This window comes from Triturus cristatus, chromosome 9, assembly GCF_964204655.1.
Source record: "Triturus cristatus chromosome 9, aTriCri1.1, whole genome shotgun sequence".
Lineage (NCBI taxonomy): Eukaryota > Metazoa > Chordata > Amphibia > Caudata > Salamandridae > Triturus > Triturus cristatus.
The window spans coordinates 797,834,694-797,859,092 of NC_140592.1; the positions used below are offsets into that span (position 1 = coordinate 797,834,694).

The 24,399-nt window shown below is 49.1% G+C and overlaps 1 protein-coding gene across 2 annotated transcripts in view; it reads right to left on the bottom strand.

Moving 5' to 3' along the window:
* Positions 1–24,399, bottom strand: part of KCNH5 (potassium voltage-gated channel subfamily H member 5) — an 825,104-nt gene that overhangs the window by 50,608 nt on the left and 750,097 nt on the right. For both annotated transcript variants that reach the window (XM_085626196.1, XM_085626195.1), the window contains exon 11: positions 4,959–5,155. In XM_085626196.1, the coding sequence (XP_085482322.1) occupies positions 4,959–5,155 (197 nt within the window). The remainder of the gene's footprint in view (positions 1–4,958; positions 5,156–24,399) is intronic.

The window sequence follows — 24,399 nt, forward strand, 5'->3', positions numbered from 1 at the left end:
AGGGTGTTCCATGCCTTGGCGGTGAGGTGGGAGATGGATCTCCCGCCGGTGGTTGTTCTTCAGATGCGCGGGACGGTGGTGAGTGAGAGGTCGGCGGAGTGTAGCTGACGGTTGGGGATGTAGAAGGAGAGCCGTCTGTTGAGGTAGGCTGGGCCAGTCTTGTAGAGTGCCTTGTGTGCGTGGATGAGGAGCTTGAAGGATATCCTCTTGCTGACGGGGAGCCAGTGCAGGTCCCTCAGGTGGGGGGTGATGTGGCCGTGGCGTGGTATGTCGAGGATCAGTTGTGCTGAGGCGTTTTGGATGCGTTATAGTCGTTTGATGATCTTGGTCGGGGCTCCCGTGTAGAGGGCATTTCCGTAGTCTAGTCTGCTGCTGGGGAGGGCCTGGGTGACTGTCTTTCTTATATCTGTCGGGATCCATCTGTAGATCTTGCCGAGCATGCGGAGGGTGTTGAAGCAGGAGGAGGAGACGGCGTTGACCTGCTTGGTCATTGAGAGCGTTGAATCGAGGATGATTCCCAGGTTGCGTGCGTGGTCTGTGGGTGTCGGTGCTGCTCCCAGTGCCGTCGGCCACCAGGTGTCGTCCCAGGCTGAAAGGTTGGAGCCGAGGATGAGGACCTCCATCTTGTCCAAGTTCAGCTTCAGACGGCTGGTCTTCATCCAGTCGCCAACGGCCTTCATTCCTTTGTGGAGGTTGACTTTGGCGGTGAAAGGGTCCTTGGTGAAGGAGAGGATCAGTTGAGTGTCATCGGCGTAGGAGATTATGTTGAGGTCGTGTTGTCGGGCGACGTATGCAAGCGGGGCCATGTAAATGTTGAACAGTGTCGAGCTGAGGGAGGATCCCTGGGGTACGCCGCAGATGATCTCGGAGGCTTCGGACCGGAATGGGGGGAGGCGGACGCTCTGGGTTCTGCTGGAGAGGAAGGAGGTGGTCCATTCCAGCGCCTTGTCTCGGATCCCTGCGGCGTGTAGGCGTGCGCGTAGTGTGCGATGGCAGACGGTGTCGAAGGCGGCAGAGAGGTCTAGGAGGATTATTGTTGTGGTCTCGACATTGTCCAGCAGGACCCTGATGTCGTCGGTGGCAGCGATGAGGGCAGTCTGGGTGCTGTGGTTGCTGCGGAACCCTGACTGGGAAAGGTCAAGGATTCTGTTTTCTTCGAGGTAACGGGTTATCTGTCTGTTGACAATTTTCTCGATGACCTTGGCCGGGAAGGGGAGCAGAGAGATGGGCCGGAAGTTCTTGAGGTTTCTTGGGTCAGCCTTGGTTTTTTTTCAATAGGGCGTTGATCTCGGCGTGTTTCCAGCTCTCTGGGAAGGTCGCGGTCTCGAGGGAGAGATTGATGACGTTGCACAGGTGGGGTGCGATGGAACTGTTTGCTTTGTTAAAGACGTGGTGCGGGAAGGGATCTGACGGAGAGCCAGAGTGGATTGTGCTCATGGCCTTGATGGTGCCATCGATGCTCACGTTGGCCCAGGCTAGCAGGGGGTCGTGGTCAATGGTGTGCGGAGGGTCTGTTGTATTGCTGTCTGTTGGGCCGGTCTGGGTGTTGAAGCTGTCGTGGATGTCTGCTATCTTACAGTGGAAGAAGGTGACAAGGGAGTCTCACAGGGCTTGTGACGGCGGGATGTCGTTGGTGTTGGAGCTGGGGTTGGAGAGTTCCTTCACGATGTTGAAGAGCTCCTTGCTATTGTGTGCATTGTTGTCGAGGCGGTCTTTGAACGAGGTTCTCTTGGCAGCCCTGATGAGGTGGTGGTGGTTGCGGATGGCGTCCTTGTGTACTGCGCGGTTGTCTGGAGTTTGTTCGCTGTGCCATTTCTTCTCTAGTTTCCTGCAGTATTGCTTGGAGGCTAGGAGTTCTGGGGTGAACCAGCTGGCCCTCTTGCTGGTGTCTCTGTGGGGGGGTTTCTTCAGCGGGGCGAGGGTGTTGGCGCAGTCTTTGATCCAGCGTATAAGGCTGTGGGCAGCGTCGTCGGTGTTGGAGGGTTCGGTGGGTGGGCTGAGAGCGAGGTTTGCATGTAGTTGGTCTTCGGCAGTTTTGCTCCAGCAGCAGCGGGGGATCTGTTGGGTGCGGTGGTGTGTGGTGGGTTTCTGGAAGGTGAAGTGGATGCAGCGGTGGTCGGTCCAGAGGAGTTCAGTGGTGTGGCTGATGGAGACGTGCAGGCTTGAGGAGAAGACGGGGTCGAGCGTGTGGCCTGCGGAGTGGGTGGGCGTTCTGATGAGTTGCTTTAGTCCGAGGTTGGCGAGGTTATTGATCAGGGTTGTGGAGTTGTTGTCGTTGTTGTTCTCAAGGTGAAAGTTCAGGTCTCCGAGGAGGATGTAGTCGGTGGAGGTCAGGGCATGCGTGCTGATGAAGTCGGCGATGGAGTCGCTGAACTGGGTGTGGGGTCTGGGGGGTCAGTAGACGAGGGTGCCTCTGAGGGTGGAGTTGGGGTCTGTGTGGATTTGGAAGTGCATGTGTTCGGCGGTGCTAAGCGCGTCATCAGTGCTAGTCGCGACCCTGATGCTGTTCTTGTGGACGATGGCGATTCCTCCTCCGACCCCGTTGGTGCGGTCTCTGTGGGTGATCTTGTAGCCATCTGGGATGGCTATGGCGATGTCACGTGCAGAGGAGTCGTTCAACCAGGTCTCTGTCAGAAAGGCAACGTCCTGGGATGTTGTGTCGAGCAGGTCCCAGAGCTCGATGGCGTGTTTGTGCGTGGAGTGGGTGTTCAGTAGTATGCATCACAGGTGGGTGCGGTAATTCTTGGCGGGTGGTTCGTCGGTTCTGAGGCTGGTGTAGCTGCACTTCCTGCAGGTGAAGGGACCGTGTGTGCGTTTCGGAGCGGCCTTGAAGCAGGTGTGGGTCTGTCCGGGGTTGAGGGCGTGGAGTGTGCTGGCGTCCTAGCGGCGGTGGTCGTTGTGGCGGGAGCGGGGGCCAGGGGTTCTGGCGCTGGGACCGGTCCAGGCGCGGACAGGCGCAGACGGGCTTGCCTTTGGCGCGCCAGCGGCGCGGCCGCTCAGCGGCCGGCAGATATGGGGAGGTGGGAGGGAGGAGCAGCTGGGAGGCGGGGGCAGCGAATGGGCTGAGGACAATCAGGGGGGCGGGGCCGAAGGGGAAACAGCGGCAGGGCGGTGAGGGACGACGGAGGGAACAGAAGGAAAATGGGCACAGAATAGGGCAAAAGGGCACAAAAATCAATAAAAAACGAGTGCCACAGAAGGCAGAAGGGGCACAAAAATGAGGGTGAAACGAGTGGCACAGGCGGCAAAGGGCACAGAAATCAATAAAAAAAGAGTGGCACAGAAGGCAAAAGGGGCACAAAAACGAGGGGGAAACGAGTGGCACAGGCGGCAAAGGGCACAGAAATCAATAAAAAAAGAGTGGCACAGAAGGCAAAAGGGGCACAAAAACGAGGGGGAAACGAGTGGCACAGGAGGCAAAGGGCACAGAAATCAATAAAAAAAGAGTGGCACAGAAGGCAAAAGGGGCACAAAAACGAGGGGGAAACGAGTGGCACAGAAAGTAAAGGGCACAGAAATCAATAAAAAATTAGTGGCACAGAAGGCAAAAGGGGCACAAAAACGAGGGGAAAACGAGTGGCACAGAAAGCAAAGGGCACAGAAATCAATTAAAAACGAGTGGTACAGAAGGCAGAAGGGGTACAAAAACGAGGGGGAAACGAGTGGCAAAGAAAGCAAAGGGCACAGAAGTCAGTGAAAAAAAATGGCACAGAAGGCAAAAAGGACACAGAAATACGGGGCAGCTGGGAAACAGAAGGCAAAAGCGGGCAGAGAGGCTCGGGGGCAGCGAGGGGAACAGAAGGGAAAAACCAGGTAGAGGGACACAGGGCAGCGAGGGGTACAGAAAGGAAAACCGGGCAGAGACACGGGGGCAGCGAGGGGTACAGAAGGTAAGAAAACGGGCAAGGACCACGTGCAGGCAGTGGGGGAAGACAGACAACAGCAGTCACAGACACAACAAAGAAAATACAGGCAATACAGTAAAACAGTAGGTGGAAGATGAACAACTTACAATTCCTCAGCAGTGGCAGCTGGGGCAGGAACACACAGGCGGAACTGTGCGGAGGGGGAGCGACCTACCTGGTTGGTCAAGCGTTTCTCTCCTCGCCGTGCAGCGGCCGGCATATATGGGGAGGTGGGAGGGAAGAGGAGGTGGGGGCAGAGAATGGGCAGTGGGCAGTCAGGGGGGCGGGGCCGCAGGGGACACAGCGGCGGGGGCGGTGAGGGACGACGGAGGGAACGGAAGGAAAAAGGGCACAGAAAAGGGCACAAAAATCAATAAAAAACGAGTGGCACAGAAGGCAGAAGGGGCACAAAAACGAGGGGGAAACGAGTGGCACAGGAGGCAAAGGGCACACTCTGGTGATTAATTTTCCTACTAGTCAGAGTTCAGAAGTTTGTCTAGTTGCAGTTTTGGCTCTTTGTGAAGTAGCACAGAGGGTTAAGAATGCGTACCATGCAGATCACAGAACTGAGTGCGAGTGAACTATGAGTAGCACTATAAAAAAATTAAATGTACATCAGACACAGTATATGGATCGACGAGGTGCACTGTTGGAGAGTGGTAGTGAGGGAATTCATTGAGAAGAAGGATATGGCGGAGTAGAGCGGCATAAAAGACTGCCGTAATGGCAGCCACCAGCGCTCGTGCTGGGCATGGCTGGGAGTTTTAGCCTCCCCCTAAAGTTTGGGACTAGTTGTGCCCCTGAATCCTACCCTTTAGCAGAAGAAAATACATGTGTCTTAGAATGCTGGTCCTCCCAGGGGAAAAGTGCTCTTTTCTATGACTCAATGGCTAGTCTGTATTCTCTGTGAATGTCCGGTATGCACAAATCGTCAATACATGCATGCGCACTCAGTCCGTTTGGAAGTCTGGAGCCATGTCTACTTATGCTTGCAAAAGAAATAAAAACATGATTTAAAAGAAAGGCACGAGAAGAACGATGAAACATGCTTACCCTCTTTCTTAGATTGCAGGTGAGTGTCAGATTCCTTGAAAATGAGTTTGCAAATGCTGTATAAAAGTCCAGCACCTTAAGCAAGGCTTCTCGTTTAATGATGTGTAAATCACAGTAAGTCAGCGCTCGAACATTGGCGCATGCGTGAGCAAGGGTGGTTTCTTTCCAAAATACGTCTCCGAACACATCTCCTTTCCCTAGAAAAGTTTGAAAAATAATATGATGATTTACTTACCTCAATTACAGAATAATTATATTGTTTGTTAGAAACACACATGGAACAATCATAGCATTGTAAACAAAATATTTACATAAATACATTGAATACAGTAACTAATATTATTCTAGTAAAATTGAAATCCTGCTGAAGTTTCAATATAATATATGCACGGTATAAACAGGTTAAAGGAGATGTCTGCGCTGTAGTGTTTAGGTCTATCTATAGATAACTTAAGCTGCCAAGGAGGATTTGGGGGGCAGCCAACCAGAGAGAGGTCAGCGCCCCGGGTATTTTGAGGAAGTGGAACAGTTGGACGATTGCTCTGGGATTTGGGCTTCTTTTGGGGCTACTTGGTAGCCCAAGGTTATGAAACCAGGCATTTTGTGTGCCAGCCACCATTTTATCTGATGGCATGGTGGCTGGTAGGGTAGTTTATTCCAGTGAATCGTGTTTAGTAGTCAGAGCAGTTTAATGACATTACTATGTCTGCAGGTTCCATTAATTGACAATAGCACTTCCTAAAATGGCGTTGGAGGGAGCTTCCCCGGACGAGCTGGTGGTGCAAGGCGATGCAGCTCCTGGTATCTGCGGGATGCCTAGATCTGTTGGCAGGATGGGTGCCGCTTAATAGCAGTCACTCTAGTAGATAGGCAACGAGTGGGGTCGCATCAGCAGTGCTGGTCTGTTCACCACCACGCCGGACCCTGGTGCAGGAAAATCGATGACAGGTGAGGGAACGGGAAGAGTGGCCCCATGTAAAGGGCAGGCTATTGAGGGTGAGGCGGCTTCCCTGGGGCTTGTGGGGGGCGCAGTGGGTCTCAGCATAGGCCTGTCCATTAGCCAGGGGCAGGTCCAACATGTGTCATTCATGGGAGAGGCTGAGGCCGAATGAGAGGCGGTATCGCCCAGGCCATTAGTAAAGGTTGGTCCGGTGAGGCAGAAATGGCTTCAAGTATTTCTAAACGGTGTGGGCTGCAGCGAACGGTCGTGAGACCTTACAGAAGGGGAGGGGGAGGAGGGCTGTGGCTGGGAGACACAAGGAAGGCCCGGAGCGGGCTGTTGTGCATGCCAAGGGCCCAGTGTCAGCAGAGATGAAGGAGGGAGCAGGCCAGGAGGGCCAGGGGGCAAGTGTCCCTAAGGAGACAGTAGATTTTAGGGAGGTGTTCAATAAGCTCCCATGTGAGCAGCACGCGGAGACACCAGCTAATGAGTATGCGCAAGGGATTGGGGCCACACACTCTACCAGGTGGAACACTAATCAGTGGGTTAGTTTCAGATTGTTGGACATGGCCCTATTAGCTGTACAGGAGCTTAGGGCGGAGGGATGGAGGGGGTACAGGGCCCCATCAGCTGAAATATTGGTGGGCAGGGAGCCAAAGGGGGTACAGAGAGGAATTGTTGCAGAAGCTTTGTCCTGCGCTTGCTTAGGAGCAAGGATGACAAACAGGTGTTGGAGATAGTGGGGACAGTACAACTGGAGCCCCTAGCAGAAGGTTTGAGTGATGCCTGGGTGGTAAGACCCTCCATTAAAGTATATTGTAAGGTGGGCACTTCGCGGGGGTACAGGACCCCATCCAGAGTACACCTCAGTTAAGCCAATGGTCCCAGTTGTTACTGGAGCAGGGTCAGGGAGCGAGTGGGTTAGCGGCAGAATCAGAGGTTCAAGAGCAGGGAGTGCAGTGAGCATGTTATTTACACAGCACACCGGGCCTGTCTTCCTCTTTTTTACAGGTTGGCACAAGTCAAAATGAGCTTGACTTGGCAGAGCCTTGTGCGGCTTATCGAGCACAAGGAGAAAGGAAAGCGTGGTCCCGGACTGCCGGCTGGAGGGCGGCAATGGACAGCGACACCACTGCCCCAAGAAGGTTTGGTGTAATCTCGGCAGTGCAACACCTGGAAGGGGTGAGTGCAGCCTCCAGGGCAGGAGAACACAGGACAGTGCGCCCTGCATCTTTATACCGGTGGGGAGGGCGAGATGTGGCCTCCTAACGTTAGTTGAGTATGGATGTTTTTGGGCAAGAAGGGTTATGATTACGGAAACCTGTGGAGGGGGATGTACAGAATATGGATTCGGTATATGCAAGCCAGCAGACTTTGCTTGACTAAGAGGTTGAGGACAGTCAAATCTTGGAAGAAGGGGATTTGAGAGACAAAGATGAAGTTCAGGCAGAAAAGGCTGTATTGTTGAAAAAAGGGATGGTGGGGACTCTTCTGATCGCTCTGCCACTTGCATTTTGTAGGAGTACGGCACCCAGCAAAATCAGGAAGGTCAGAGCGGAGCCTGGTGTTAAGAGAGGATAGTGAAGCAGTGGACTCCTGAGAGCTCACCAACCTTTGCACCAAGTAAGGTGTTGCGTAGCAGTGCTTACCCCTCTTGCATAGTATCCATGGGTATAGAGGCGAAGGAGCCTCAGGGGAGTAGAGAGGTCCGCTTCTGGAAGGGTCTCTACATAAAGATTCTGGAGTGGGCACAGATGACAGTTTAGCGGAACAAACACCTGCGGGGTAGGACAGAAAGGCAAAAAGGAAGGAACATCTACAGGGCAAACAGGTCAGTAGGCTAGTAAGGAGGAGGTAGGAGTTATCTAGCGGTCAGGGTTGAGAAGCGAGGGACAACAGGATTCCTCAAAGACATACAAGATGGAGAGTATAGAAGTGAAGCTTAAAAGTTGTCTTACATTGGGTCATTTAAACCACTAGGGGTGCACCTCATGCTTACAATGAAAGAGAAGATTTTGATGGGCGAATATGTAGAAATGTTGAAGCACCTACATAGGGAGCTTGGGTCTAAAGAGGGGTCAAAAGAGGAGGAGCTAGAGTTTCCAAAAGACTGAGAGTACGGGTAACCATTGAAAATTGGAGGGCTGCTTTCCTCATATGTCTATTTTGAGCAGCACCCAGAGAGGTCTGAAGCTCTTTTCAAATACATGGATGTGATAAGGAAGGCACAGTTCAATTACGGAGGGTGTGCCTGGGTACAATATGACAAGGAGTTCAGGGTCCGCACGGCGGTTGACCCAGAAGCACAGTGGAGGAAACTAGACCCAGATATCTGTTCGCCTACGATGGGTCTGACGAAGTTTGGAAAGTTGCTATTGAATGCCAGAGGGCTGCCAATCACATATCGGTCCTTTCAGGGTCACCCCACCAGGGGAGGAGTGGGAGTGTCAAGAAAGGGTCAAACTAACCATTTTGGTACATGCTGGGACTATAATAAGGGGGTCTGTATGAGGGAATTCTGCAAATGCCATCACAAGTGTTCAAAATGTACAGGCAAGCATTCCCTGATCAATTGGTTTGTTGGAGGTACCAGGTACAGGGGGTATCGACGGCAGCAGGGTGTCGGGGTGGTCAACAGCATGGGGGTACCAATATGGGCAGGGTAACACATACAAAGAGGGACGACGGGGACAAGGACCTGCAGGGAAGGCTAATACACCTTTAAATTGGACACGCTAAGCATGGTGATGCTGAGTTGCTGCTGGAAGATTTTAGGTGGGGTTTTAGGTTGGGATATGAGCACCCGAAACTGCTGTACTGGGCCACCAATTTGAAATCAGCATCAGAGCACAAACAACTTGTGATGGAAAAATTGAGAACGGAGAGCAGAGAAAGGAGGATGGCGGGGTAATTTGATGAGTGGCAGATGGAACACTTAATCGTGTCACCAATCAGGGTGGTACCCAAAAAAGAGCAAGGTCAGTTCCATCTCATTAATGACTAGAGCAAGACCGGGGATGCTTATGGCTAAGAGCAACATTAATTCGGCTTTCCGTTTGCTGCCTGTACACCCTGCTGATTCTCACCTGCTGGGCATACAGTTTGAGGGTAGTTGGAACGTTGATAAAGTTTTGCCAAAAGGCGTCTCGATCTCCTGTTCTCTTTTTGAGTGCTTCAGTTCCTTTCTTCAGTGGATGTTCACGTGGTACACCAACAATGATTTGGTAACTCACTACTTAGATGATTTCTTCTTCATAGGGAGGCCCAATTCTGCTGACTGCCAGTGTGCTTTGGACAGTTTCAAGGTGCTCATAGCTTACATAGGCGTGCCTTTAGCACCAAAGAAGACAATAGGTCCCAGCAGAGTCTTATCTTTTTTGGGTATTGAGATCGATTCTCAGGCTTTGGTAGGCAGAGTGCCGGAAGACAAGAAACAGAAAATGCAGCACCTGCTGGGCGGAATGTTAAGCAAGGCTAAAGTCCTGGTAAAGGGGGTGCAGTTGCTATTGAAAACTTTGCTTGCCGATTGGTCTGCCCAGGGAGGATACTAACAGGTTGCACACTCTCCCTTCATCACTTCAGGTTTTCAGCAGGTGTTAAAGAGAATTTATGCATGCGGGGTCATTCCTACACTCATTTAATGGGATCCCAATAGCATCCTTAGAAGATGTAGAATGGGATGCCCAGATCATTTCTGACGCAGCAGGGGGTGCAAGTTTTGGCATCTTTTGGCAAGGGCATTGGTGCACAGAAGAATGGCCGCAGCAGTGGAAACAAAGGGGCCGCAGCATTGCGTTTCTGGAATTCTTCCCCCTAGTAGTAGCACTGGAGCTCTGGGGGGGGATCAGCTGTCTCACAAAAATGTGCCTTTCAGGGTGGACAACTTGTCCGTGGTACAGGCTGTCAACAGATAGTGAGTGAAGGATGCACAGTTGTTGAAATTATTGAGGGTCTTTGGCATTCAATGCCTACATCATGACATAATATTTAGAGCTCAACACATGCCAGGTGTGGACAATGACATATCGGATGCTTTGTCTCAATCTCAGTGGAAGATGTTCCATGGGCTGGCTGGACACAGATGCTGTGGGAGCTCTAGTCTGTAGGAGAGAAAGGATGCGTCAGCTGGTAGCAGGTTCTATAGCACCATCGACATGGAAAGGTTGAATTCAGGCTTGGTCTGAATTTTTAGCCAGAGGAGCTAGGCGGAGAAGGGGAGCTGGCTAAGGACGAAGGATGTAGTGCAATTCATGATGTCCCTCATAGAACAAGGAGAGTTGAGGGTGACTATTGCGGAAAAATCATAGCTTTCATGGGTAAACTTCTTCGGGGGTACTCTCTGACAGCGTGCGAGCTAGGCAAACATATTTTAGAAGAATGGGTTAGAGAGAAAGGGTGCCGAGATTCCAAGAGAATTCTGCTGACATTAGACATTTTTGGTCAGATGATGAGAGCTCATGATGAGAGCTCTTTCAGCAGTGTGCACATCAGAGAGTGAGTAGGCACTATTTTCAGCACTCATGTCCTGGATGTTCTTCGGGACTTTAGAGTGTCAGAATTGCTTGGGGGTAATATGGGTAAAGGGGTCATAATAGAGGAAATCTGCAGATATCACAAGGGTCTGCCTGTCACTCCCTTCTAGATGCTGTTAGTTAGGCACAAGGTGCCAAGATTGGTCAGTGTAGATCCATCTGGATATGGTACCCATTCTTTTCTCATAGGCATGGCTACCAAAGCACGAAGGCTGGGTTGGGAGCCAGAATCTATCATGGATGTAGGCAAGTGGTCATCAAACTGCTTTAGGTGCTATGTCAGGGGGAGGGAACGTTGTTAATAAGTTACAGAACGGATTGTCATATTTTGTCCGGCCCCTAGGCAGCAGGGTTGCAGATATGGATCGTAGGACATTCCTTTATGTAACGGGTGGAACGTCACACAAGGTCATCAGGGCAGGGGACAAATGTGGGTTTTGGTGTGTCCTTATATAATATTCAGTGGCGTGGTAAAGGTGGAATTAGATGGCAAGAGCATCTTACTTGTTTGAACAAACTCGAGGCAGGAGGAGCATTGCCCAGACATTCTGGTGATTCATCTAGGTGAAAAAGACTTAGTGGCACAGAAAGGTTTGGCACTTGTAGAAAGCATGAAGGCAGACCTGGGTGAGATACTTGCTCTGTGGGGAGGATGCCATGTGATCTGGAGGGAGTTTGTACCTAGGAGAGTGTGGAGTGCAGCAATAGATAGGGCAAAGAGGAAATTGAATAAGGAGATGTGTTTTTTCTGTAGGAACTTAGAGATAGGTAGGTTGAAACAGTCAGACCTCCGGTATCAGGATCAGAAGTTCTTCTGCAGTGATGGAGTCCATTTATCATTCATTGGAATTGAGCTTTACTTGTTGCAGATTAAGCTGGTTATGGGGAAGGTACTGAAGGTTAGTTAATTCTGGGACTTACCACTTGCATCAGGAGGGAGGCAGAAAAAGGTAGAAGGAGCCATGGGGGGTCAGCACCCACTTTTTTCTAGCTAGCGGTTGGCTGAGAAGTTGCCATGGTTTACCAAAGTTTATTGTTGTTGTCAGTGGCAGTTCAGGATGAAAGGGGATCTGGTAGACAAGTTCAAGATTAGTTGAAACAGGACTTTTAAGCTTAGATAGGAAATGTAGCGGGCTAACAGGTTAATAGATGTAGGAAAGAGGGAAGGGATTTTAGAGGTATCACTTACATGCGAACAGCCAATGATCAGAAACAATGTTGATGTATTATTTTGTTATAAAGGGGAGGGATACATTAGGAGGGGTAGAGTACAATAGGTTGTAACTGTGGATAGTGAGATTGTAGTTTTGTAAGGCAAAGGCCTAGGTTAATTGTAATGTGCACCTGTTACAATAAAGAGGCATTTTCCACACAAACCTGATGTCAGTGGTCAGAGCTCTCCTCTTACCTAAGCAGAACTCATGTAAGAAAGAAAAAATAATACGTAGAGAGAGGGGGGCATTTGGTAAGCACCCTTCAGTCATTGCTTACCATTGTTCAGCTCCATTCATTACTGGGTTGTTGGAAGTATTATTTTCAGTTTGGCTCAGCTCACCCCACAGCCATTGGGAGAAGGTTATGAAATATGCCATTTTGGGGATTCTTACTTCAGTTGTGATTGGCAAGGGAAACAGTCTCATGGATCTTAGCTAATGAGAGCCACCGGTCATGCACTGCAGAGTGTCCACAGACAGAGCACAATGACCAATACAAGAGTCCTCTAGCAGGATGGACAAGGACCTCAACTTCCACCTGGAGAACAACAACGACCGCAACACCAGCACCCTGCTCGACAACCTCGCCAATCTTGGACTCAAGCAACTGGTGTCCACCCACACCCACCTCGCCGGACACACACTCGACGCAGTCTTCTCCTCCAGCACAGACATCAACTTCAGCCACGCCACAGAGCTTCAATGGACGGACCACAGCTGCGTCCACTTCACCTTCAAGAGAACGACGACCCACCACCACCAGCATCAGGCCGCCCGCAGAAGCTGGAACAAGATCACAGCAGACCAGCTCGCCGCTTCCCTGAGCCAGCACCCTCCCGCCAGCTCAGCGAACCCCAGCCAGGCCGCCGACAACCTCACGAGGTGGATCAGCAACTGCGCGGACGAACTCGCCCCGCTGAGAACCCCGCCCAGCAGGTCCGGCAGCAAGAAAGCCCCGTGGTTCACCAACGACCTCAAGAGCTCCAAGAAGAACTGTCGAGCCCTAGAGAAAGTCTGGAGAAGGGATCCTACACCAGACAACAGGACCACCTTCAAGCTGGCCACCCGGAAGCACCACCAGCTGATCCGCGCCGCCAAGAAAACTGCTTTCAAGGACCGGCTGGACAACAACGCACACAACGGCAAGGAACTCTTCAACATCGTGAAAGAGCTATCCAACCCCAGCGCAGGAAACAACGACATCACCCCATCGCAAGACCTCTGCAACTCCCTCGCTTCATACTTCCACAACAAGATCGCGGACATACACAACAGCTTCAACAACCAACCAACGAACACCAAGACCGAACAACCACCCCCCACCACCACCCTCCGCGCCTGGACCCCGATCAGCACCGAAGACACCATCCGCACGATGAACTCCATCCACTCCGGATCACCGACTGACCCCTGCCCTCACCACATCTTCAACAAGGCTGACGCTGTCATCGCACCCCACCTGCGAGACATCATCAACACATCCCTCGACACCGCCACCTTCCCTGAGAGCTGGAAGCACGCCGAACTCAGCGCTCTTCTCAAGAAACCCACGGCGGACCCCACCGAACTCAAGAACTACCGCCCCATCTCGCTCCTCCCGTTTCCAGCCAAAGTCATCGAGAAGACCGTCAACAAGCAGATGGCCGCCTTCCTCGAGACGAATGGATCCCTCGACCCCTCACAGTCCGGCTTCCGAGCCAATCACAGCACCGAAACAGCCCTCATCGCCGCCACCGACGACATCCGAGCCCTGATGGACAACGGAGAAACAGCGGCCCTCATCCTCCTAGACCTCTCCGCGGCTTTCGACACCGTCTGCCACCGCACCCTAGTACAGCGCCTCAGCAATGTCGGAATCCAGGACAAAGCGCTGGAATGGATCATCTCCTTCCTCGACGGAAGAACACAGAGAGTCCGTCTATCACCGTACAAGTCAGAGGCCACCGAAGTCATCTGCGGCGTCCCTCAAGGATCCTCTCTGAGCCCCACCCTCTTCAACGTCTACATGAGCCCCCTCGCGGCCATCGCACGCCAGCACAACCTCAACATAATCTCCTACGCCGACGACACCCAGCTGATCCTCTCCCTGACCAACGACCCCGCCGCCGCCAGAGCCAACCTGCACGAAGGGATGAAAGAGGTAGCCGAGTGGATGACGACCAGCCGCCTGAAGCTGAACTCGGACAAGACGGAGGTCCTCATCCTGGGCTCCTCACCCTCCGCCTGGGACGACTCCTGGTGGCCTCCCGCCCTGGGCACCGCACCCACACCGACAGACCATGCACGCAACCTGGGCTTCATCCTGGACTCCTCCCTCTCCATGACCAGGCAAGTCAACAACGTCTCATCGGCATGCTTCAACATCCTCCGCATGCTACGGAAGATCTTCTGGTGGATCCCCACCGAGACCAGGAAGACCGTCACCCAGGCCCTCGTCACCAGCCGACTGGACTACGGCAACGCCCTCTACGCCGGTACCACCGCCAAGCTCCAGAAGAGACTCCAGCGGATCCAGAACGCCGCAGCCAGACTCATCCTCGACGTCCCACGAACCAGCCACATCTCCGGACATCTGAGAGACCTCCACTGGCTCCCCGTCAACAAAAGAATCACCTTCCGCCTCCTCACCCACGCACACAAAGCCCTACACGACCAAGGCCCGAGCTACCTCAACAGCCGAGTCAACTTCTACGCTCCCAAACGCCTCCTCCGATCAGCCAACCACGCCCTCGCCGACGTCCCCCGCATCCGAAGAGCGACTACAGGAGGAAGGTCCTTCTCCTACCTGGCCGCCAAGACCTGGAACTCCCTCCCGACCGACCTGCGCCTGACCCAAGACCACCTCTCCTTCAGGAAGAAGCTGAAGACCTGGCTGTTCGAGCAGTAGCGGCACCCCCCCCCCCCCCAGCGCCTTGAGACCCCACGGGTATGTAGCGCGCTCTATAAATGTCTTTGATTGATTGATTGATTGATTTTGAAAGAAATATCTCTGTATGCATCTAGTTCTTGGTTTACCTCCTGGGCATGGCCAGCAAATTGATTTTTACATTTGAGAAATGGTGCAAAATTAATGAATTGCATGACATGGTATTAGATTTTGCAGGTGTGAAGTTTCAAATAATTTAGGGTCAAGGAAGACGGGATTCAGCAGAAAATGTTTTGGAGGAGAAAGTTTCTCCTTAAACTAGCCTGGCAATATCTTGAGTGACTTTTGAATGTAAGGTATGTCCTCATATTCAACTTCCAAGTGAGTTTCACATAATTTCTTTGAATTTTTGTGAGAAAAAAATGTAATTTTGACACTCCCAATCCAATAGATGTTATAACTGAGACACTTGCAAAATGAACACGTTTTGCTAATGATGGTTTGATGCTCTGTGATTTATTGGAATACCCAGATTCTCGTGTATCTGATGACTCATAAAGCCGTGGCTGGACTTTTTCAAAAGTGACACTCTCCGTTCGGCTAAATATTTTGTCAGTGGTCATGAAAGGGTGGCTGCATGAAAGTTAAGGAAGCAAAAGTTGTTGTAAGGCACCAAACCTGTTTGGTTTTTGCATTTTGATAATGTAGCCTGGAATCATAGTGCATGAGTGTTTGAGAGACCACAGCTCATCATGTCTCTAATAGTTAATTCATGGACCTGTGCGAGGGAACTTTCAAAACTAATACACAAACTAATACACACAGTACACTGAGGTAATGAGTTTGGTTGTGGTGGATGGCTAGAACTAGAATATTGTATAGACTAAGGGCCTTATTATGAGTGTGGTGGTCCTCCTCTTGGCCCTCCACTGCTGCGCCAACAGGGTACTGCCAAGCCCGTAGTGTGCCCGCCCACCACATAACAAGTGAAATCCATGGCTGGCAGGTGGTGCTGTGGTGGTCTCATGGAGGCGGGCTGTTAGGCTCATAGGAGAGCCTAACATGCAGCCTACTGCTGTGAGAGCACCTGCAGCATGATCCTGCATGGTGTGGCATGCATGCCACACCTTGCAGGAATGGGGGTGCAATTTCAGAGGGGCAGAATACGAGCCACCCACCGCATGCACTCCCATGCACAGATCCAGCAGTGGAGCCTGTTAGGGCTCCCTTAGTGGCCTCTTAGCCACACTTTTTATGACAGACTCACCGCCATGAAAAGGGCGGTGAAAAGGAAACTCATAATATGCTTGGCGGTGCTGGCAGCTGCACCGTTAGCATATTTAAGCTGGTTGCAGACCGCTGGCCCGGAGAGGTCCTGCAGTGTGTTGTTCATCAGACTGCCACCACAAGTATGGTAGTCCTGAGGACGCCGGAGTCATAATGAGGTCCTAAATATTATCTGACAAAAATACTGAGTTCTTAATATAGTTTACAAATGTTTCACCCTACTGAAATGAGTAGCAGACAATCGACTCCCAAGGGAGGGATAGTTGTAAACGATATTTAAGCCACAATATTTATGTCAGAAAATAGTTTTGCTATCAATATTCTGATAGACAACTGTTCTGAGTGTATAGATATAGCATGAATGTCTAGAAGGCCCCATCTCCTCAAGCCACTAACAGATACTGAGGCTGGAGCTTTTTCACAAAGAACATTTGTAATGGATGCACAGTCTGACCATGGTTATAATCTGAAGGATGCTAGGATTTTTCAAAGCTTGAGAGAGCGTGGAAGTCTAAGAAATTTGTAAAGAAATTTTTGACCATCAAGAAGAAAGGAAAAATGACACCTTCATTACAAAGCTCAACATTTGCAAGCAAAGATAACATGTAAAAGTAAAAAACTCTCTGAATACATCTAAATAACTATTTCAAGTTATGAACCTCAGATTAAAAACCTCACCCTGAACCACCCCCAATTCATTATATTTTTAAATGCAAGGAATTCCAAGGCTTTTTCATCAAAATAACTTCAGCACTGAGGGAAACCATCATCAGGACAGTCTCTATAGAGCACAACAATGTCCTACCATCAATCTCACACAAATTCACTCTTTTTTTCTGAAAGCAATTAAAAAAACTATAAACAACATAAAACCCTTCCACCTATTATAATGTTGCCATACTAGCCAAAACAGTCAAAAATATTTTCCTGTCTTTAGAAAATGATGGTGTTAACTAATAAATAACAACTCCACACACAATAGCCATTTTTCCTGATGATATACAAATCAGTAAAATGATTCCCTACCTAAAAATACTTAGGTGTCCCCTTTCATTTTACAGACTTTTTTATAGTCGAATCCCAAACTTCCCATGGCTTGGGAAGTGATTATGAAATGTGTGACTTAACAACTGAGCATGTTTATTTTCAATGGTAATATTCCAGTGCCTTACGAGTCTTAATTAGAAAAGCAGAGAGCACTAAAAAAGCATTGTTAACAATATTTCATGGTAGTCACTGCCTATTGGACAAAGGAGGTGACCGCCTTCTTGGCTTTTCTTGTTGTTGGCTATCAGTCAGTTGGACCCCAGTATGTTTGGGCAGGGCGGTCTTTGGGCTATGTGTGTCCTGCTCCCTTCCCCCATGGTTTGCTAGAGTGATTAGGTTTTGCCCTGTCAGGAGACCTCACCTACATAAGTGTGGTATGTGCAGTAGCTGGTGTCTAAATTGTAGGATAATAAAGTATAAGTGCCATTTCCCCCATGTGAAAACCATAATTTCAAGGTTAAGGCATGCATATGCCGTTCAAAATAACGTTTGCCGACGATGGACAGGAAGTGACATCCCATCCCAATAAGAGCACTGTTGCTGTTGCTACCATCCGATGAGAAGAACAAGGAGCTGAAGCATGCCAGGCAACTAATGCTGCATGAAGTTAGGCCATGAGGGAGAGAAGAGAAAGCTGTGTGCTCACTTGAGTGCTGCCACTGGCCAAAGAAATCAAAACCCAAAGCTTGGACATGAAACAACTGCAGTTCAGGCCAGCACACATCCCCTTGCAGCCTCCCTGAGGGTGACATCGCACCCATCTGTGACAACAGGGAACGCTAGGTCAAGACCAGTCCAGTGAGCACAGTGTTAATAGTGCCCATTAATTTTAGCAGGGAGGAGGGCCGGGGGCAGTGGCGTTAACACAGGCCCCTGCAGCCCCCTCAATGCGGGATTCCGAAGCTCCAGGGGGCCCCCTCAGCACAGTACTCTGGCCGGCGAGCTCCTGATTGAGACCGGAGAGGGCCCCTCCAAGTACCTTGCAGAGGGGCCCCCTCAAGTTTCATTAGACCAGTGGCCAGGGGCCACACATACACACTCACACCCATGCATTCATAACACTCACTCACAACTACACATACATACATATATATATATGTAGGCTATGTGAACAAGGTCTCTGGTACGCTGAAACACGTCATGGCAGGCATGCTGAGCTTTGAATAAAATACTCACTTGCACCTACAGCTGGGTCTGTTATCGTCTGTTCCGTTTTCCAAAGTACTTGAGGATTCCTGGGATCTTTGTGGCGAAACTCTCGATATACATTTATATATACGCGCATGCACGCTCCAAATATGAAAAAACACAAAACTAACCTTCACTGCAGCTCTCCAGGAGGGAAGTCCTGGAGGTTTTGGGAAGGTTGTGACTGCTGCTTTCCCTCATTGGCTGGCCTAAGGGAAGGCAGTAGTCCCTTGCTCGTCACAGAGTGGGATATGGTCAGTGAGAATTAGCGGACCCATATCACTCTGCACATTGAGAGCATGTCTACCTCCTGTCTGCCAGGCTAAAGTTTGTTCAGGCTGACAGACGCTCTTCTTGTTGGGAAAAAGATGGGGGCATGGCCCCTCAGCTCATAAGGAGAAGTCGTGGATGCAGAGTGTCAGAGCACAGTAATTTCAAACTTCCACCAGAGTGTGCTCCTGCATAAAAAAAAGAAATCAACATCCCCAGAATGATCACAGACTGTTGGGAGGCAAGGAGTGGGACTCACGGATAGTGACCCTGCCACCAGATGGTGCCCATGCCAGCGGAATTGACCACCACCACACTGCATCATCATGATTTAAAGCAGCCAAATTACCAACTGCCAGTGCTATAAAGTCATGTGTACAAAATATATAGATATCAGCAGTGACAGTGAACATGCACCACGCCAATGGCAAACATTAGGGTCATAGAACCAGTTCCATTTTGAAAGCCCCTATTAGGACAGGCCCCCAAATGGAAGATATGGGTCAAACATCTGGACCTACATTTTGTTGTCACTGGCATAGTAGAAAACACAAAATGCCCACTCTTACTGCACATAGGAGGGGTCAAAATATATAAACCATCAATGACTCACCATGAAGTGTTGCCCTGCACACCTATGCCACATTAATAGCAGCCTTTAATGTATGCTTTGAATCATTAGCAAATTCAAATTATGAACAGTTTGAGTTTCGCCAGGCAAACCAAGAGACTAAAAAATCAATTGAAATGGTCTATCCCTAAATGAGCTGGCAAGAACATTATGCACATTCAAGGATGAGCTCAAGGTAGTCTTGGCACAGATAATACAGGGGTGCAACTCAGCCAAGCTGCCTGAGCAGATCCTGCAGGAGCCAGTCAATTTACTAGCTAATATTATCACTATGGGATCCTACAAGGAACTGTCCTGTGACAGTGTCACATACAGAAGCAGTCCTGAATAATACCATCAAAACAGAGCCAGTGAACTTCGTTGTGAAGGGTACCATTGAGAAAGGAAAAGGTGGCACCAACTTTAACCAACAGTAAACCATCTTAGCGACCATGTGGTTGTTGAGGCAGTGTGACGCCTTACCAAGGAGGCTACCCAGCAATGAGGAAGAAGTACATAGCCTGTCAAAAGGCCATCCATTTTGCGAAAGTATGTCAATCCTCACATGCCCTGCCAGAGCCATCAAGCCAGACTTAAGGGCTCTGGTAGCTATTAATCTAGACCAAGAATCCCCAGACATGGATGATGACACTGAAGAAGTACTTCCCTTTGTACACACCCTGCAATCCCTGATCCCAAGGCAGATGTCTCCCCCAAAGTGCAGTATCCTGGCTGGCTGCAATCCCGGAACCACAGTCATTGACACAGGAGTGTCAGTCAATGTGATGTCCAGACACATATTCAAGTTGAAAAATCTAAACCAAACTGAAACCCACCAAAGTTTGAGTATGTGTCTATGGGTGTGTAGATAACTAATATGAAAAATCTGGGCTATGCACACCTCTCTCTACTGATAATTCCAATGTAGACTACTAAATTGATCAGTGTGCTGTACCTGACGGTGTGTACCCATTCACACCAATGTAACATAACTAAGGAGTGCCAGCAGCCAGACTGCCTGCCGGACTCAGGTGCGCACAGCTATATTTGATATACAACATTTCGTATTTTTAACATAGCCGCTTAAAAAATATTCTTATATCTTGTTGTTTCCGGTTTGTGGACCATGCAATATCAGCCATGGAAATACATATAGCAAAATCAATATATACAAATACAAAACACATTAAATTAACAATTCTTTAGTGATCTCTTGCCATCACAACATTTTACACGTTCAATTCAAAGGCTCCGCCATACTCTTCATCACCGTCATCCGGTCTCGATCGTTATGAGAAGTATGGCAGAGCCTTTGAATTGAATGTGCCCGGTTGTGGAAGCGAGTAGACAGGAGAAGATCGGGGTGCCGTTTTGTAAAATGGGAAGAGCGCATAGGATATAAACACTGCTAGAACTGCCAGAGAAAGTTCCCTGTCGTTTATCGCTTTAACCAGAAGCACAATTGAGACAGTTCAGATTCTATTTGTTGAATCTTAGAATCAGATATACATCGATGATGCCCCTGAAGAAGGGACATTTTAGTCCCGAAATGCATTGGGTTTAAGTCATCCGTGATGTGTAAAATGTTGTGATGGCAAGAGATCACTAAAGAATTGATAATTTCATGTGTTTTGTATTTGTATATATTGATTTTGCTATATGTATTTCCATGGCTGATATTGCATGGTCCACAAACTGAATACAACAAGATAAAAGTATTATTTGTAAGAATATTTTTTAAGCGTCTATGTTAAAAATATGAAAGGTTGTATATCACATATAGTTGTGCGCACCTGAGTCCGGCAGGCAGTCTGGCTGCTGGCCCTCCTCATTTATGGATGTGTAGTGCCATTGCCGCGGGCAGGAGTTTTTGTGACAATGCTGGAGCATCAAGGGCAGATAGTAGGAATATATGACATTACAATGCAAACAATTACAACGCATGCCTTTACAACGCAGTTTTTACATCGCAAATACCATTACATCGCATGATTTTACAACGCATGCCATTACAACGCATTTTTAAAAACTACCATAACAACGCATACCATTACAGCACATACCATTACAACGCATACCATTACAACGTATAATACTTTTAGGGTAACAGTGGAGTAAGTGTTGGATAGTGTAGGGGCAAAATATACAATTCCTACTCCAGTGAGTGCAACAGTAGGGAAAGTGTTGGATAGTGTAGGGGTGAAAATTACTATTCCCATGTACCCCAAAACCCATACCCACTCTAAAACTAAAAAATCGCCATTACTTACCTTATAATGCGTTGTAATGGCATGCATTGTAATGGCATGCGTAGTAATGGCATGCGTTGTAGTGGCATGCATTGTGATGAATGCGTTGTAATGGCATACGATGTAAGATGTAAAGGCATTTGCATTGTAACAGCTATGTTGTAAAGTTAGTGCATTGCAATGACTGCGTTGTAATGGTTGTTTCCCAGATAGTACAGACTAAAGTGTATGTCACTCATAGCGGACGGGCCTGCTGCTGAGCCGCCAAACAGCTCAATCATTGTGCCTGGTAAAATTTTAATTCCTAATCCGCCACACCAAACTCAAGAGGTGTTACACAATGTCCAGATTTGTTCTGTGGGATCAGATGCCTCAAACGTCAACAGGTTTGACTCCACATTGAGCGCAACGTTCAACTCATAGCATTAGGAAACCGAAGAGTGGCCTTTCAACACCTCCCCAAAATGGACAAGGAGTTCAGGAAACTAGAGGAGGTGGACATTATAGAGGTGGTTGAAGGTCCAATACTATGGGTGTCACTGATTGGGGTGATGAGAAAATCTACACAATCCGAGCAAGTGCACATGTGTGTGGACATGCGGCTTCCCAAAGTTGCTATCAAAAGGGAACACCACCTCACTCCCACGGTGGATGACATAGGAGGGGAAGTAAGCAGAGACTGCTGGTTCTTCCAGATTGATCTACGTTCAGGATACCACCAAATCCTTGTAGGACCAGAGTCTAGATAAATCACCACTCTCTCAACACATGTAGGACTGTACCGCTATAGAAGGCTAAACTATGGCATTTCCAGAGCTGCTGAAGCTTTCTTAAGTATGAGCTGTGATGTACGCACTGGCCTGTTAGGGGTGCTTAATGGTTTGATCTATGCCATCACATTAGAGGAACACCACCGGAGGCTGAAGAAGGTACTACAGAGGCTGCAAGACAGCAGTCTGACTTTACATAGGGCCAAATGTGAGTTTATTTAATACCCTATTAGCTTTTTGGGTTCCAGATTTCATCAGATGGAGTCACCCCAGATCCTGCCAAGATGACATACATTAAAGCAGTTATTGCTTCCCCTCCTTCATCACGGAGGTGCACAGTTTTCTCATCAATCATGGTTAATTATTGCAAGAGGTTAATTTGGAACCCCACAAACATTACTGCTCTCTCTGAGAACTACTCAAAGCGGCGAAAACATGTCTCTCGGGTGAGTCACAAGAATAGGTGTTCTATCTGACGAAAGCGGCACTGTCAGCAGATACCATGCTAGCCTGCTTTGACCCAGCAAAGCTAACTGAGGTGGCAGTGGATGCCAGTCAGACTGGGCTTGGAGCAGTCCTGTCCCAACAGCAGAAGTGTGGAGAGTGGGTCCTAGTTGTTTAGGCCAGAAAAGCACTCACACAGACAGAGTAGCGCTACTTGCAAATTGAGCATGAGACTTTGGCTGCTGACATTTCCACATCTACATATACAGTCATCCACTCTCTGTTCACACTGACCACAAAACTCTGTTAACCCTCTTTAAGGGGTTCACCTCTAAGCCCCTATCCCGCATTGAAAAATGGGCCTTACAGCTACAAGAGAATTGATTTGACATTGTTTACCATCCTGGTGACCAGAATCCTGATTATATTTTCTGGCATTCCTGAGATGCCACAATGAAGGCTGAACAGGATGCCCAAGACTCTAAATATACAAGGTTCTATTGAGAGGTCAAGGCCACACTCTATATCTGTACAGGACATTGCAGTAGCTCGAGCACAGGGCAGCTGCCTTCAACTGGCCTTAGCGGCTATTCATTCTGGAAATGAGGCCAGTTTAAATTAGAAATTGTTCCTCTGGTTGATGGAGGCCATTTGGATCCTAATGTCAGTGTGCAATGTATAGCAGGAACTGGTTACCTTCGAGAAGGGCTGCCGACTGCGAGGGCATCATTTGGTGATTCTAAAAGTCTGACATCGAAGGTCATTTAGCTAGCCCATAGAGGCCATCAAGGGGTGGTGTGTATGAAGAGCCGGTTAAGAAATAAAATGTGGTTCCCTTTATTTGATGAAGGGGGGAACAGCAGTGAAGGGTCAAGCTGCAGGGACTGCCACCCCCCTACCACATATAGCAACTCAAGACATTCCTCAACATCCCTGAATGAGAGCGAGCGCTAATTTTGGAAGTCTTCCAGATGGTCGACACATCCTGGAGGTAATCAATGATTTCTCCAAATACCCTGAGGGGAAAGTCATGAACAGTACTGCTGATGATGATGATATGCTGAAAATAGAGAAAGTCCTAGATGGAGATAGTCCTGGACACCCTTGGTTTGGTCAAGAAGTTGCATTCTGACAATGGCCTCCTGTTCCAGGGCACTACTTTGCAAATATTTAGGGGCCCTATGAATCCGACACATTAAAAAGAAGCCCCAGTGGGCACAGGCCTATGGTGAAGCAGAAATATGCATGTGCACCATCACCAAAGCAACACGGATTGTTCATGCTCAGCACCATCACTTCGAGTGGAGCATCTACTTGCTTGTGTCAGACTATCAAACACCACATGCCACCACCAGCCATTTGGGTATTGGTCGTCCCATCCAACACGTGGTATCCCTTCATCAAATGTGGGCCCCTAAACCTCTTGACAGAACTGGTGTTACTTCCAGGTGACATCAACATGATCACACCATGAATCGGAAGCGATAAGCTCATCTGTACAACATCTAGGTAGGGGGTTTGGTGATTGTGTGAAATCCCAACCCAGGAAGCAAATTCAGGCTTCCTTTTGAACCTGAACCATGGAAAGTAGTACAGGTCGAAGGTGCAACGGTCACCGCTAGCTGAAGAGATGACACTGTGACCCGGAACATGAGCTGGTTGAAGTATTTTGTGTTACCTGTGAGAGTATTGTCCCCCGAGATACAAGCAGTAGGTGGTGAAGTATTGGTTAGTGCCATAACGAGAGAGCCCACACTTCCGGCCAGAGAGGATCATTGCTGTGTAGGAGTTAGGGGGGTCCGACATGTCCAAGAGGGAGCTCTGACCAAAGAAAATGTCCTGGGAGCTTCAGATGAAAATGTTTGGGTGGGTCATCAGCCGTCATCGTATCATTGGAGAGTGCACCCTAGGCCATTCCTGCAATATCTGGACTATGTTTTATTTTGATCTGTTTATCTTATGTGTGTTTTGGGCGAAAGGAGTAGGAGGCTTAATCACAACTGTCAAACTTGCATATGCTTCAA